Source organism: Triticum urartu, chromosome 5A (genome assembly GCF_056163025.1).
Source record: "Triticum urartu cultivar PI428250 chromosome 5A, HENAU_Tu73, whole genome shotgun sequence".
Lineage (NCBI taxonomy): Eukaryota > Viridiplantae > Streptophyta > Magnoliopsida > Poales > Poaceae > Triticum > Triticum urartu.
In genome coordinates, this window is record NC_141877.1 from 592044062 (window position 1) to 592060376 (window position 16315).

General features: G+C 42.0%; 2 protein-coding genes across 4 annotated transcripts; both read left to right on the forward strand.

The window, feature by feature from the left end:
• The first annotated feature begins 2865 nt into the window (after nucleotides 1–2865).
• LOC125506088 (uncharacterized) lies at nucleotides 2866–5735 on the forward strand. Of its 3 annotated transcripts, none has more exons than XM_087524524.1 (3): nucleotides 2866–3398; nucleotides 4754–4791; nucleotides 5352–5735. In XM_087524524.1, the coding sequence occupies exons 1-3, from the start codon at nucleotides 3025–3027 to the stop codon at nucleotides 5375–5377; spliced, it is 438 nt and encodes a 145-aa protein (XP_087380650.1). In that variant the 5' UTR covers nucleotides 2866–3024; the 3' UTR covers nucleotides 5378–5735. The 3 variants fall into 3 exon arrangements, with proteins under 3 accessions (XP_087380650.1, XP_087380649.1, XP_048526920.2); XM_087524523.1 differs by having other exon boundaries at nucleotides 2866–3394; XM_048670963.2 differs by lacking the exon at nucleotides 5352–5735 and having other exon boundaries at nucleotides 4754–5342.
• Nucleotides 5736–15479: 9744 nt separating this feature from the next.
• LOC125512562 (putative HVA22-like protein g) lies at nucleotides 15480–16087 on the forward strand. Its single transcript, XM_048677656.2, has 3 exons — nucleotides 15480–15526; nucleotides 15648–15768; nucleotides 15881–16087. The coding sequence occupies exons 1-3, from the start codon at nucleotides 15480–15482 to the stop codon at nucleotides 16085–16087; spliced, it is 375 nt and encodes a 124-aa protein (XP_048533613.2).
• Nucleotides 16088–16315: the final 228 nt, after the last annotated feature.

Consider the following 16315-nt stretch of genomic DNA (forward strand, 5'->3'; position numbering starts at 1 on the left):
GAGAAAGTCTCATCGTAGTCAACTCCTTGAACTTGTCGAAAACCCTTCGCAACAAGTCGAGCTTTGTAGATGATGTCGCTTTAAGCTACGTCAGTATTTCCCCAAAGAGGAAGGGATGATGCAGCACAACGGCCGTAGGTATTTTCCTCAGATGTGAAACCAAGGTTATCGAACCAGTAGGAGAACCAAGCAACACAACATAAACAACACCTGCACACAAATAACAAATACTCACAAGCCGACGTGTAAAAGGGATTGTCAATCCCTTTCGGGTAACGGTGCCAGAAATTGGCAAACGGACGTGACAGAGTTGTAAATATTGATAGATCGAATGCCAAATAAAATAAATTGCAGCAAGGTATTTTTGTATTTTTGGTTTAGTAGATCTGAAAATAAAAGGAAAATAAAATAGATCGCGAAGGCAAATAATATGAGAAAGAGACCCGGGGGCTGTAGGTTTCACTAGTGGCTTCTCTCGAGAAAATTAGCAAACGGTGGGTAAACAAATTACTGTTGGGCAATTGATAGAACTTCAAATACTCATGACGATATCCAAGTAATGATCATTATATAGGCATCACGTCCAAGATTAGTAGACCGACTCCTGCCTGCATCTACTACTATTACTCCACACATCGACCGCTATCCAGCATGCATCTAGTGTATTAAGTTCATGGAGAAACAAAGTAATGCAATAAGAACGATGACATGATGTAGACAAGATCTATCTATGTAGAGATAGACCCCATCGTTTTATCCTTAGTAGCAATGATACATACGTGTCGGTTCCCCTTTTGTCACTGGGATCAGGCATTGTATAGATCGAACCCACTACAAAGCACCTCTTCCCATTGTAAGATAAATAGATCAAGTTGGCCAAACAAAACCCAAATATCGGAGAACAAATACGAGGCTATAAGCAATCATGCATATAAGAGATCAAAGAAACTCAAAAAACTTTCATGGATATAAAAAGATAGATCTGATCATAAACTCAAAGTTCATCCGATCCCAACAAACACACCGCAAAAAGAGTTACATCATATGGATCTCCAAGAGACCATTGTATTGAGAAACAAATGATAGAGAGGACGCCATCTAGCTACTAACTACGGACCCGAAGGTCTAGAAAGAACTACTCACACATCATCGGAGAGGCACCAATGGAAGTGGTGAACCCCTCCGTGATGGTGTCTAGATTGGATCTGGTGGTTCTAGACTCTGCGGCGGCTGGAATTGATTTTCGTCGACTCCCCTAGGGTTTTTGGAATATTGGGGTATTTATAGAGCAAAGAGGCAGTCCTGGGGGTACCCAAGGTGGGCACAACCCACCAGGCCTTAATAACTTGCAAGATCGGATCTAGAACATGAATATAATGGTGATAACATAAACGGTTCAGATCTGAAATCATGTCACCCGGGCCCAAAGTGACAAGTATTAAGCATGACAAAGTCATAGCAACATCAATCTAAGAACATAGTGGATACTAGGGATAAAGCCCTAACAAAACTAACTTGATTACATGATGAATCTCATCCAACTTCTCACCGACTAGCGAGCCTACAAAGGAATTACTCACTCCCGGTGGGGAGCATCATGGAATTGGCGATGGAGAAGGGTTGGTGATGACGAAGAGCGAAGATCCCCCTCTCTGGAGCCCCAAACGGACTCCAGATCTTTCCTCCCAAGAAAGAACAGGGCTTGGCGGCGGCTCCGTCTCGTGGATCGTGATAATTCTTTCTCCTTGATTTTTTATTCGAAAATAGGAATTTTTAGTGTTGGTTTCAGGGTCTGCGGGGCTACTAGGTGGGGACAACCCACCTGGGCGCGCCAGGAGAGGGGGCGCGCCCTGGTGGGTTGTGCCCACCTAGGAGGCCCCTCTTCGGTAGGTCTTGGCTCCAGAAATTCTTATATATTATATAAAAATTCCTCGCAAAGTTTCGTTCCATTCTGAGAACTTTTATTTCTACACAAAACAACACCATGGTTGTTCTGCTGAAAACAGCGTCAATCCGGGGTTAGTTTCATTCAGATAATGCAAATTAGAGTCCAAAACAAGAGGAAAAGCGTTAGGAAAAGTAGATACATTGGAGACGTATCAACTCCCCCAAGCTTAAACCTTTGCTTGTCCTCAAGCAATTCAGTTGATAAATTGAAAGTGAAAAAGAAAAACTTTTACAAACTCTTTTGCTCTTGTTTGCTTAAATAAGCTTAAACAGCACCCAGGTTTTCAGCCAACATTGTACCTAACCATGCCAACAATAACTCTTAAAGACTATAATGACTCATATCAATGACATAATCAGCCAATGAGCAATAATAATGTATCTTAAACGGCAACACGTTGTCAAAACAACCATGATATAATATGAATAGTGGTATCTCGCTAGCCCATTCTGAGAGCGCAAAACATAAATGCAGAGCACCTCCAAAGTTCAAGTGGTGACTGAACATTGTAATTCATGGTAGAAAAGATCCAGTCATGATGCACCCAACATTAGCTACACACAATGCATAAATCATGACAAATGTGCTCTTCTCAGTTTCTGGAGCTTGCTTTAGAAGGTGATGACACAACATAACACTACCAGAGAAAACCCTATACATAGAAGTTTATCAGCAGCGTGGTCTAAAAAGAGGTGCTACTGCTAATTAGTAGTAGCGCGGGTTTTATACCCCTCGCTAATTAGTAGTAGCGAGGGGTATAAACCCGCGTTGCTACGAAGTGGTCTCCACCATTCCTCCGGGACATGCCATAATAGTAGCGAGGGATATAAAACATGCGCTACTACTAAGTAAGTAGCTATAGCGCATGTAAGACCCACATGCTATTACTAAGCATGTCTGCACCATCCACCCCTGCCTGATCCACTCCCACCCCACCACTCTCTCTCTCATCACTAAAAAAACTCTCTCATGAACTCACCTGCTCGTCTCCCCACGATCTTCTTGCCGCCGCCATCACCCACGCCGGCCGCGCGCAACACTCCCCCAAGCTCCCATCTTCCTCCGCTCTAATCCCCATGGAAGCCACCGCCTCCGCCTCCCTCGCGCGGACCCTCGCCTCCTCGCCGCTCCCCCGCGGCTCCCGCCGTGGCCGAGTGCGCGTGGTCGTGGCGCCGGACCGGCGGAGGAGGGGTAGGGCGGTGCTCACCTCGGCGGCCTCGACGGGCAACTACATGGTGCCACCTTCCTCCAAGACCAGCCACCTCGTGCTGCGGTTGTTGGCAGTGGCACAGCGAGTCTCCCAACTCACCATCACCGCTGCTTGCCGTCCGTCCCTCCTCCCGTCTATGGCGGCGGCAACCTCCGACGTCAGCAGGCTCAATGCGGCGGCGGGCAAGAACGACGACGTCGGCCTCCAAGACCCCATCCCGGCCTCTGTTGGAATATGTAGGTACCCACTCCTTCCCCTTCCCCTTCACTTGCTGCTCGCTCTCTTCAAATCTGTTTCTGCATCCTCTGTTAGAACTTGTTTTTCTCCGTTTTTTCGAGATGTGCTAGTCTGTATGAATGTATAATTGGTACGTAGCTCAAAACGAAACATGCAAATGGTTCAATACATTTACGGGCAGCACCGGGATGGCATGGTTGAACGCAAAAAGAAAATGCCATGACTGACAAAACTGAAAAATTAAAGACTTCCTTCCTCGTCCTGGGTGAAAACCATGTGACTGCTTGCACGATGCATCAAACGTAGTATCTGAAACAATATTGTCCTCCTGCCTGCCTGCCTGCAAGTGGACGTTTTGTAATGGCACTACACGCCGTCTCAGACGGCTGTCGCCGGTGGCGAGGTTAAATATTCTTCTTGTGAGCATCCAGCTAAAATGTATTTCAGAACATTTTAGAGTGGAAGAGAAGAGAATTAGGGCATTAGATTCAATTGCAAATATGCTGAATGCAAGTGGATAGAACGTCAATGTTACCCCTAAGAGGAAACAAATGATGCAATGGATTCACTGCACAACTTGTGAATAAGTGCCACCAACTGGGTGATGATGCTGATGGCAAGGCATTGGTAACATGCTTGTAAATGTCAAGGCCGTGAACCCCGTGTCATGACTAACGAAAATGAAAAACGAATCACTTTCCCCCCTTGTATTGGGTCACTACTCACGTGATGCACCAGACGTGCCTGCAAGTCGGCGTTTTGTAATGCCAGTGCATGATGTCTCAAATGCCTGCAAGTGGGTGTTTTTAAAGCCTGCATCGCTAATTGATTTTAATTTCCACCACAAGCTATAGAAAGACGGCTGGTCTAAAGTTTGAACTAAATCCCCATGGAACTTGGCGGCTGGGAGACGAGTAGGATCCTTTCCTTTAGGACACTTGGGGCCTAGTGGTTAACTGCTTGCTCCGTCGACCGATGCTATGTTCGATGCGGCACCGTCATCGTAAACCATCCATCCATTACCAGCAGACCATGGGCAATTTACAATTGATCTTGACTGTCTTTTCACCAGTTAATCAATATTGCCCTGCACTACTTCACTTTGTTAAATTGTTCTGACCGAGCGTCCTCGACATCTTTATCCGTCTGCCAGCGCAACTTCACATTGAGATTCCGTGTAGCCGTCGCATAGGTTCAGATAAATCTGTGGACAGCACAACAGTGCTTTGCTAGTACCTTAGGCCATGTACTTATCGAGAGGTTCATGTGGCAACTGAAATGGCTCCCTATGTATGATTGTAACCTCACGCATTCTCCTCTCCTGATTACTGATGGATTTACATTCCTTTGTCTGTCAGGTACCATGCCAACTGGATGCTCAGCTTCTACGCCCCCGGTGAGCTTCCCCCATTTGCTGAATTCTAAAACTGCTCAAATATGGTTTGTGATCCGAGTGGGTCGATTGATTTGATGTTAATTTGTTTGCTTCACTCTGTTTATTTATGGCTACTACTTGTTCTGAGTCGTGCATCTACACTTGGTGTGACTGATGTGTACATGATCCCAAGCGTGCTGTAGTTTAGCATGGATTGGTGATCTCGTATTGGAGAGTTCAAGGGCACATAGGCAGTGTGCCCTTGTATATCTAATCTGAGCAGTTGATTTCACCTGTAGTGCTTCTACTTGAAATGTGATGATCCACGTGCTAACTGTTTGCTCTTTGTGGTATTCTTGGATTTTGCCCTGTTTCTGGTTAAGATAATATGTTAAATGCAGAATTATCGATCTTCCTTAGTGGATGTCCATGGTTTGATCATGTGTCGGTTCCTACAATGCAAGTGTTGAGCTACGTTCCATTTTTACTATTCAGTGTGATAGTTCTTTCACTTTACTACGTTCCCTCTTAAGGCGGGCCACCTTTTACACTAATAATGAGTTTGTTGCGCATTAATTTAGAAAATGGTGATGTATGGCCTGGTTGAGCTCAAGGTTAATGGAGACAGCAATTGTCAGGTCTACCTACCGGATTCAGTTTTCTATTTACTTTTTGAGAATAGTATATTTAGTATCATTAGTACAGACCTTCTCTACAATTACTTATCTCTTTCTGGATCATCCTTTTAAGTAGTTTCAGATATTGGCTGATCAATTTTACCGAACTCCTGAACACCATAGATTTGTGCAGCAACAAGTGGTCAATCAGGTTAGTATTGTGAATTCAGGCATTCCATCCCTGATAACCCACAAGTATAGAGGATCGCAACAGTTTTCGAGGGTAGAGTATTCAACCCAAATTTATTGATCCGACACAAGGGGAGCGAAAGAATATTCTCAAGTATTAGCAGCTGAGTTGTCAATTCAACCACACATGGAAACTTAATATCTGCAGCAAAGTGTTTAGTAGCAAAGTAATATGATAGTGGTGGTAATGGTAGAAAAAGGTAACAGTAGTAAAAATAATGTTTTTGGTATTTTGTAGTGATGATAGAAATAGCAATGGAAAAGTAAATAAGCGAAGAACAATATATGGAAAGCTCGTAGGCAATGGATCGGTGATGGAGAATTATGCCGGATGCGGTTCATCATGTAACAGTCATAACCTAGGGTGACACAGAACTAGCTCCAGTTCATTGATATAATGTAGGCATGTATTCCGAACATAGTCATACGTGCTTATGGAAAAGAACTTGCATGACATCTTTTGTCCTACCCTCCCGTGGCAGCAGGGTCCTTACGGAAACTAAGGGATATTAATGCCTCCTTTTAATAGAGAATCAGAACAAAGCATTAACACATAGTGAATACATGAACTTCTCAAACTACGGTCATCACCGGTAAGTATCCCGATTATTGTCACTTCGGGGTTAACGGATCATAACACATAATAGGTGACTATAGAATTGCAAGATAGGATCAAGAACACTCATATATTGATGAAAACATAATAGGTTCAGATCTGAAATCATGGCACTCAGGCCCTAGTGACAAGCATTACGCATAGCAAAGTCATAGCAACATCAATCTCAGAACATAGTGGATACTAGTGATCAAACCCTAACAAAACTAACTCAATTAGATGATAGATCCCATCCAACCCATCACCATCCAGCAAGCCTACGATGGAATTACTCACGCACAGCGGTGAGCATCATGAAATTGGTGATGGAGGATGGTTGATGATGACGATGGCAACGGATTCCCCTCTCTGGAGCCCCAAACGGACTCCAGATCAGCCCTCCCGAGAGGTTTTAGGGCTTGGCGGCGGCTTCGTATCGTAAAACGCGATGATTTCTTCTCTCTGATTTTTTTCTCCCCGAAACTCAATATATGGAGGTGGAGTCGGAGTCGGAGAGGCAACAGGGGGCCCACGAGGTAGGGGGGTGCGCCCTAGGGGGGCAGGCGCGCCCCCACCCTCGTGGCAAGGTGATGGCCCCCCTGGCCTTCATCTTTGGCAGGTATTTTTCTTATTTTCTGAAAAGTGTCTCCGTGAAGTTTCAGGTCATTCCGAGAATGTTTGCTCCAGCACATAAATAACACCATGGTAATTCTGCTGAAAACAACGTCAGTCCGGGTTAGTTCCATTCAAATCATGCAAGTTAGAGTCCAAAACAACGGCAAAAGTGTTTGGAGAAGTAGATACGTTGGAGACGTATCAACTCCCCCAAGCTTAAACCTTTGCTTGTCCTCAAGCAATTCAGTTGACAAACTGAAAGTGACAAAGAAAAACTTTTACTAACTCTGTTTGCTCTTGTTGTTTGTAAATATGTAAATCCAGCATTCAAGTTTTCAGCAAAGATTATAACTAACCACATTCGCAATAACGCATAGGTCTCAAGTTTACTCATATCAATAGCATAATCAACTAGCGAGCCATAATAATAAATCTCGGATGACAACACTTTCTCAAAACAATCATAATATGATATAACAGGATGGTATCTCACTAGCCCTTTCTGAGACCGCGAAACATAAATGCAGAGCATCTTTAAAGAACAAGGACTGACTAGACATTGTAATTCATGGTAAAAGAGATCCAGTCAAGTCATACTCAATGTAAACTAACAGTAATGAATGCAAATGACTGCGGTGCTCTCCAACTGGTGCTTTTTAATAAGAGGATGATGACTCAGCATAAAAGTAAATAGATAGGCCCTTCGCAGAAGGAAGTAGGGATTTGTAGAGGTGCCAGAGCTCGATTTTGAAACAGACGTGAATAATATTTTGAGCGGTATACTTTCATTGTCAACATAACAACCAAGAGATGGCGATATCTTCCATGGTACACACATTATAGGTGGTTCCCAAACAGAATGGTAAAGTTTATACTCCCCCTTCCACCAACAAGCATCAATCCATGGCTTGCTCGAAACAACGAGTGCCTCCAACTAACAAGAGTCCTAGGGGGAGTTTTGTTTGCAATTATTTTGATTTAGTTTGCATAAAGCATGGGACTGGGCATCCCGGTGACCAGCCATTCATCTCGTGAGTGAGGAGCGGAGTCCACTCCTCTTGAGAATAACCCACCTAACATGGAAGATACAGACATCCCTAGTTGATACATGAGCTATTCGAGCATACAAAACATGATATTTATTTGAAGGTTTAGAGTTTGGCACATACAAAACGGCAGGTAGATACCGTATATAGGTAGGTATAGTGGACTCATGTGGAATAACTTTGGGGTTTAAAGGATTTGGATGCACAAGCAGTATTCCCGCTTAGTACAGGTGAAGGCTAGCAAAAGACTGGGAAGCGACCAGCTAGAGAGCGACAACAGTCATGAACATGCATTAAAATTAATCAACACCGAATGCAAGCATGAGTAGGATATAATCCACCATGAACATAAATATCATGAAGGCTATGTTGATTTTGTTTCAACTACAAGCGTGAACACGTGCCAAGTCAAGTCACTTAAATCATTCAGAGGACGATACGACCCTATCATACCACATCATAACCATTTTAATAGCATGTTGGCAAGCAAGGTAAACCATTATAACTCATAGCTAATCGAGCATGGTATAAGAAACTATGATCTCTAGTTGTCATTGCAAACATGTTTATTCATAATAGGCTGAATCAGGAACGATGAACTAATCATATTTACAAAAATAAAAGAGGTTGAGTTCATACCAGCTTTTCTCATCTTAGTCAGTCCATCATATATCATCATAATTGCCCTTCACTTGCACGACCGAACGATGTGAATAATAATAATAGTGCACGTGCATTGGACTAAGCTGGAATCTGCAAGCATTCAATAAACAGGAGAAGACAAGGCAATATGGGCTCTTTTGTCAGATCAACAATAATGCATATAAGAGCCTCTTCAACAATTTAATTATGGTCTTCTCCTATCGACCCCCAAGGAAAAGAAAACAAATAAAACTATTTACACGGGAAAGCTCCCAACAAGCAAAAGAAGAACATGAAATCTTTTTGGGTTTTCTTTTTAATTACTACTGCAAGCATGTAAAGCAAACTAATTAAAAGCTACAACTAATTTTTTGGTTTTTCTTAAGATTTATTAAGCACACAAGAATAAAGCATAAAAAGGAAAATAAACTAGCATGGATGATACAATGAAAAAGTATGAGCACCGACATCTAGCAATGAGTGTGTGAACATAAATGTAATGTCGGTGGGAAATACGTACTCCCCCAAGCTTAGGCTTTTGGCCTAAGTTGGTCTATGGCCACGGCTGGCCTGGCAGATATCCATAATAATAGTTGGGGTCGTACTGTGATGAGGAAGAGGAAGGCTCCGATTGCCATTGGCTGGCAATCATCTCCGGATCCCACTGATAATTAGACTGTCGTGAGGGATCAAATTGTGGTTCCGGCTCTGGCTCCTCAGCTGGTGCAGGGTTCCGGTAGGCGTGAATAGCCGTCAACGGAACAAGGTACGTGCCTACAGTCAAATCAAAAAAAGAAGGAGCAGGCAAGGTAATAGTCTCAGGATGATGTTTATTAAAGAACAATTGATATTTAAGCTCTCCTGCCCTATTCTTAATAATAAAATTATGTGCTGCCATACTTTTATAATCTAGATAAACATGAGGCAACACTTTTTCTTCCTTCTCAGCATGCCTAATAGGTATGTTAAAATGTGCAGCTAGGCGTGTAGCATAGATGCCTCCAAAGATGGGGCTTTTGGTACGGTTCAGACTCAACCGTTTGGCAATAATGCCGCCCATACTAAAAGAGTTATAACCGTATAAACCGTGGTGTAAAATAATAATATCAGGGATACTCAGGTTTCTACAGTTTCCGCGACCGATTAAGCAACGACTAGCAAATAATGCAAAGTAACGTAAAACAGGAAAATGTATGCTAGTGATTCGTGCATCGGAAACTTTCCTAGTTTCCCCTACAGTGATAGTATCAATAAAACCCTCCACATCATCACGATGTGGTTCTTCTGTCTTGCCCTTAAAAGGGACTAGACAAATCCGACAAAAATCATAAAGTGACATCTCCTTATGCTCATCATATAAATGAAACTCCACCATAGGTGGTGAGTTCCTAGAATGGAAATGGAAGTTTTGCACAAAGGTATTTGTGAGCAAGAGATACTGATCGCATTGGTCGTGAAGGAAAGCGGTAAGGCCTGCGGTCTGAGCCAACTCATGAAAATCTTCATAAATCCCGGCTGCTCTCAAGAAATCCTTGGAAGGCCATTCACACGCCCGAACCTCCGCGGTGCGCGGCAAATTATACTTAGGCTTCGGTGCCTTTTCCTTCGAGCTTTGGCTCGATGAGCCCCTCAATAGTCTCCTCATCATTTTCTAAAAAATTCTGAAATTTTTAGTAACTCCAAAATTAAAGTAAACCAAACTTAATAATATTGATAGCAACTACTCCTACAAGTGCCTAGGGCCTATATCATGCATCAAAACTACTTTTGACCATATAAATTTGACATGCAAACTCAAGAACAGGGTCACCTAAGCAGCAAAAATTTGCAATGAATAAAGCACTAGAACAAAAACTAATTAGACCAATGGAGGAGTCACATACCAAGGAACAATCTCCCCAAGCAGTTTTGTGAGAGGTGCTTTGAGCAAGGAGATGGAAAATGGCAGCAAAATGAGCTAGAACTCGTGCTTGAGCTGGATATTCGTGTTTGGGGGAGGAAGATGAAGTGTGTGGGTGAAAGGATAAGGAGGAGGGCCACCGTGGGCCCACGAGGCAGGGGGCGTGCCCTAGAGGGGTGGGCGCGCCCTCCACCCTCGTGGGCAGGTGGCTGGCCCCCTGGTGTGTTCTCAGTTCCATAAATCCCCAAATATTCTAGAAACAATCATATTTAATTTTTAGCGCATTTGGAGAACTTTTATTTTCGAGGTATTTTTGTATTGCACAGATAATCAGATAACAGACAGACAAATATTTATTTTTATTTTATTTAATATAAATAACAGAAAGTAAAAGTGGGATACAGAAGGTTGTGGCTTCTAGTTTCATCCATCTCATGATCATCAAAAGGGATCCTCTAACAAGGTTGATCAAGTCTTGTTAATGAACTCATTCCGAATAACATGGAACCGGAGAAATTTCGAATAACACTATGTTACCTCAATGGGGATATGCACATCCCCAATAATAAGAATATCATATTTCTTCTTGACAGTAGGAAGAGGGAAATTCAAAACCTCCAAATATAATCGATGGAATTTTTCCAATAGAGTTGATACTATGAACTTGAGGTTGTTTCCTCGGAAAGTGTACCGTACGCTCATTGCCATTAACATGAAAAGTGACAATGCCTTTAGTGCAATCAATAATAGCCCCTGCAGTATTCAAAAAGGGTCTTCCAAGAATAATAGACATACTATCGTCCTCGGGAATATCAAGAATAACAAAGTCCGTTAAAATAGTAACATTTGCAACTACAACAGGCACATCCTCACAAATACCGACAGGTATAGCAGTTGATTTATCAGCCATTTGCAAAGATATTTCAGTAGGTGTCAACTTATTCAAATCAAGTCTACGATATAAAGAGAGAGGCATAACACTAACACCGGCTCCAAGATCACATAAAGCAGTTTTAACATAGTTTCTTTTAATGGAGCATGGTATAGTGGGTACTCCTGGATCTCCAAGTTTCTTTGGTATTCCACCCTTAAAAGTATAATTAGCAAGCATGGTGGAAATTTCAGCTTCCGGTATCTTTATTTTATTTGTAATTATATCTTTCATGTACTTATCATAAGGATTGGTTTTGAGCATATCAATTAATCGCATATGCAAAAAGATAGGTCTAATCATTTCTGCAAAGCGCTCAAAATCCTCATCATCCTTTTACTTGGATGGTTTGAGAGGAAAGGGCATGGGTTTCTGAACCCAAGGCTCTCTTTCGTTACCATGTTTCCTAGCAACGAAGTCTTTCTTATCATAACGTTGATTCTTTGATTGTGGGTTATCAAGATCAACATCAGGTTCACTTTCTATATTATTATCATTACTAGGTTGAGCATCATCATGAACATTATCACTAGTTTCAGGTTCATTACCAGATTGTGTTTCAGCATCATAAATAGAGATATCATTTGGATTCTCAGGTGTTTCAATAATAGGATCACTAGAAGCATGCAAAGTCCTATCATTTTTCGTTTTCTTCTTTTTAGAAGAACTAGGTACATTTATATTATTTCTCTGAGAATCTTGCTCAATTCTCTTAGGGTGGCCTTCAGGATACAAAGGTTCCTGATTCATTCTACCAGTTCTAGTAGCCACTCTAACAGCATTATCATTATCTTTACTATTCAATTCATTGAGCAAATCATTTTGAGCTTTAAGTACTTGTTCTACTTGAGTGGTAACCATAGAAGCATGTTTACTAATAAGTTTAAGTTGACCTTTGACATTAGCCATATAATCACCCAAGTGTCCAAGCATATTTGAATTGTATTTTAATTGTCTACCAAAATAAGCATTAAAATCTTCTTGCTTAGCCATAAATTTATCAAACTCATCTAAGCATGGGCTAGCAATTTTAGTAAATGGGATTATAGCTTTATCATATCTATAGAGAGAATTTACCTTTACTACATGTGCCGGGTTATCAAGACCATGAGTTTCTTCAATAGGTAAAGGATTAAGATTATATGTTTCTTCAACATGCGGCAGATTAAGTCCATGTATTTCTTAACATCTTCAGCTTTAATACCCTTTTCTTTCATAGATTTCTTTGCCTCTTGCATATCTTCGGGACTGAGAAATAGAATACCCCTCTTCTTCGGAGTTGGTTTAGGAATAGGCTCAGGAATTGGCTCCGGAGGTGTCCAATTATTTTCATTTGTCAACATATTATTCAATAGAATTTCAGCTTCATCCGGTGTTCTTTTCCTGAAAACAGAACCAGCACAACTATCCAGGTAATCTCTGGAGGCATCGGTTAGTCCATTATAAAAGATATCAAGTATTTCATTTTTCTTAAGAGGATGATCAGGCAAAGCATTAAGTAATTGGAGAAGCCTCCCCCAAGCTTGTGGGAGACTCTCTTCTTCAATTTGCACTAAATTATATATATCCCTTAAAGCAGCTTGTTTCTTATGAGCAGGGAAATATTTAGCAGAGAAGTAATAAATCATATCCTGGGGACTACGCACACAACCAGGATCAAGAGAATTAAACCATATCTTAGCATCACCCTTTAATGAGCATAGAAATATTTTAAGGATATAAAAGTAGCGAGTTCTCTCATCTTTAGTGAACAGGGTAGCTATATCATTCAGTTTAGTAAGATGTGCCACAACAGTTTCAGATTCATAACCATGAAAAGGATCAAATTCAACCAAAGTAATTATATCAGGATCAATAGAGAATTCATAAACCTTATCAGTAACAAAGATAGGTGAAGTAGAAAAAGCAGGGTCAGGTTTCATTCTAGCATTTAGAGATTGCTTGCTCCATTTAGCTAATAATTTTTTAGTTCAGTTCTATTACTGCAAGCTAAAATAGCTAAAGAAGCATCTTGATCAAAAACATAACCCTTAGGAATGTCAAGTGGTTCTTCATCATCACTTTCATCAGTATCATCAGATTCAATATTTTCAATTTCTCTAGCCCTAGCAAGCTGTTCATCAAGAAAAGCACTAAGTGGCATAGTAGTATTAGGCATAGAGGTAGTTTCATCATAAGTATCATGCATAGCAGAAGTGGCATCATCAATAACATGCGACATATCAGAACGAATAGCAGAAGCAGGTGTAGGTGTCGCAAGCTTACTCAAAACAGAAGGTGAATCAAGTGTAGAGCTAGATGGCAGTTCCTTACCTCCCCTCGTAGTTGAGGGATAGATCTTGGTTTTTGGATCTCTCAAGTTCTTCATAATGATAAGTAGATATATATCCCAAGTGACTCAAAGAATAGAGCTATGCTCCCACGCAACGGCGCCAGAAAATAGTCTTGATAACCCACAAGTATAGGGGATCGCAATAGTTTTCGAGGGTAGAGTATTCAACCCAAATTTATTGATTCGACACAAGGGGAGCCAAAGAATATTCTCAAGTATTAGCAGCTGAGTTGTCAATTCAACCACACCTGGAAACTTAATATCTGCAGCAAAGTGTTTAGTAGGAAAGTAATATGATAGTGATGGTAACGGTAGCAAAAGGTAATAGTAGTAAAAATAATGTTTTTGGTATTTTGTAGTGATGATGGCAATAGAAACGGAAAAGTAAATAAGTGAAGAACAATATATGGAAAGCTCGTAGGCAATGGATCGGTGATGGAGAATTATGCCGGATGCGGTTCATCTTGTAACAGTCATAACCTAGGGTGACACAGAACTAGCTCCAGTTCATTGATATAATGTAGGCATGTATTCCGAACATAGTCATACGTGCTTATGGAAAAGAACTTGCATGACATCTTTTGTCCTACCCTCCCGTGGCAGCGGGGTCCTTACGGAAACTAAGGGATATTAAGGCCTCCTTTTAATAGAGAACCGGAACAAAACATTAACACACAGTGAATACATGAACTCCTCAAACTACGGTCATCACCGGTGAGTATCCCGATTATTGTCACTTTGGGGTTAACGGATCATAACACATAATAGGTGACTATAGACTTGCAAGATAGGTTCAAGAACACTCATATATTGATGAAAACATAATAGGTTCAGATCTGAAATCATGGCACTCGGGCCCTAGTGACAAGCATTAAGCATAGCAAAGTCATAGCAACATCAATCTCAGAACATAGTGGACACTAGGGATCAAACCCTAACAAAACTAACTCGATTACATGATAGATCCCATCCAACCCATCACCGTCCAGCAAGCCTCCAATGGAATTACTCACGCACGGCGGTGAGCATCATGAAATTGGTGATGGAGGATGGTTGATGATGACGATGGCGACGGATTTCCCTCTCCGGAGCCCCGAACGGACTCCAGATCAGCCCTCCCAAGAGGTTTTAGGGCTTGGCGGTGGCTCCATATCATAATACGCGATGATTTCTTCTCTCTGATTTTTTCTCCCCGAAACTCAATATATGGAGGTGGAGGTGGAGTCGGAGAGGCAATAGGGGGCCCACGAGGTAGGGGGCGCGCCCCCACCCTCGTGGCAAGGTGGTGGGCCCCCTGGCCTTCATCTTTGGCAGGTATTTTTCTTATTTTCTGAAAAGTGTCTCCATGAAGTTTCAGGTCATTCCGAGAATGTTTGCTCCTGCACATAAATAACACCATGGTAATTCTGCTGAAAACAACGTCAGTCCGGGTTAGTTCCATTCAAATCATGCAAGTTAGAGTCCAAAACAAGGGCAAAAGTGTTTGGAAAAGTAGATACGTTGGAGACGTATCAATCCCCTATCATAGTAAATTCAGTGTTATTTTAACACTGAGCCTCTTGCATAAACACCGGTGCAGCACAGCCGTATGTACAAGAAGCAGAGTGCATCAGTTCATGCTCGAGCCCCGAAGAAGGTAGCAATGTTTGGGTTTTCCTCAAGGATGTCAGACACTTTTTATAGTATGTTAAATGCAGATAATGTTGTTGATTTATGAGAATTATTTATTTACCTAGTGGATCCCCAATTGTATATCCATCCCTATCAATGCAAAGCTGAGCCATGTTCCACTTTTACTGCTCTACATTATATTTTCACTACCTGAAGGGGTTAGTATGCTCCTTGTCTTTTTCACTGATTGTCTTTTTCATCAACATGCGTCGCATTATTTTTCCATGTCAATCTTATGAAGAATCTGAAGTTTCTGAACCTCTGTTGGTAATGCTGCAGGGTTCTGGTGGTGATGCCGACGGTCGTCGAGAGGTTCGTGGACTGGACGGTGTCGTGTCTGCCGATGTACGGAGAGGCGAAGCTGCTGCTCGTCATCTACCTTTGGCACCACAACACACGGGTAAGCAGTCGATCAGACACCCCGAGCCCGAGAGATGATCAACATTTCAGATAGACTTGATTCGGTATGTGGACAATTCTAAATCTGAATCTTAATGGTGTTCGGATTTCAGGGTGCGGGGCACATGTATGATGGCTTCCTCCATCCGCTGGTGGCGTGGCACGAGGCCGACATTGACCGGGGCCTTCTTGATCTGAGGGCTAGGGAGAGGGACGTGACGGCATCACAACTCAAGGCGGCAGCTGCCATCGGTCAAGTGTTTCGTCACAGCTGCAGGCCACGAGATCAGGCCGGGAAGGTGCCACGCATTGACGAGTGAGCCAATTTTTGGATTGGACCATAACAATGTGTCTCAGTCTCTGACGTCTAGAAGTAGTGGTAAAGTTTTGAATTTCCATGGCAAGAACCACTTACGTAGGTAGCTGACACGTACAACACTGTGTTTACACTCTTACTTATGTAAAAGATATGAATTACACATGAGTTTCCTCTACAATGAGGAACTGTGATAGTAGATACGGCAATTGTGTGATAGAATGGAATTGAT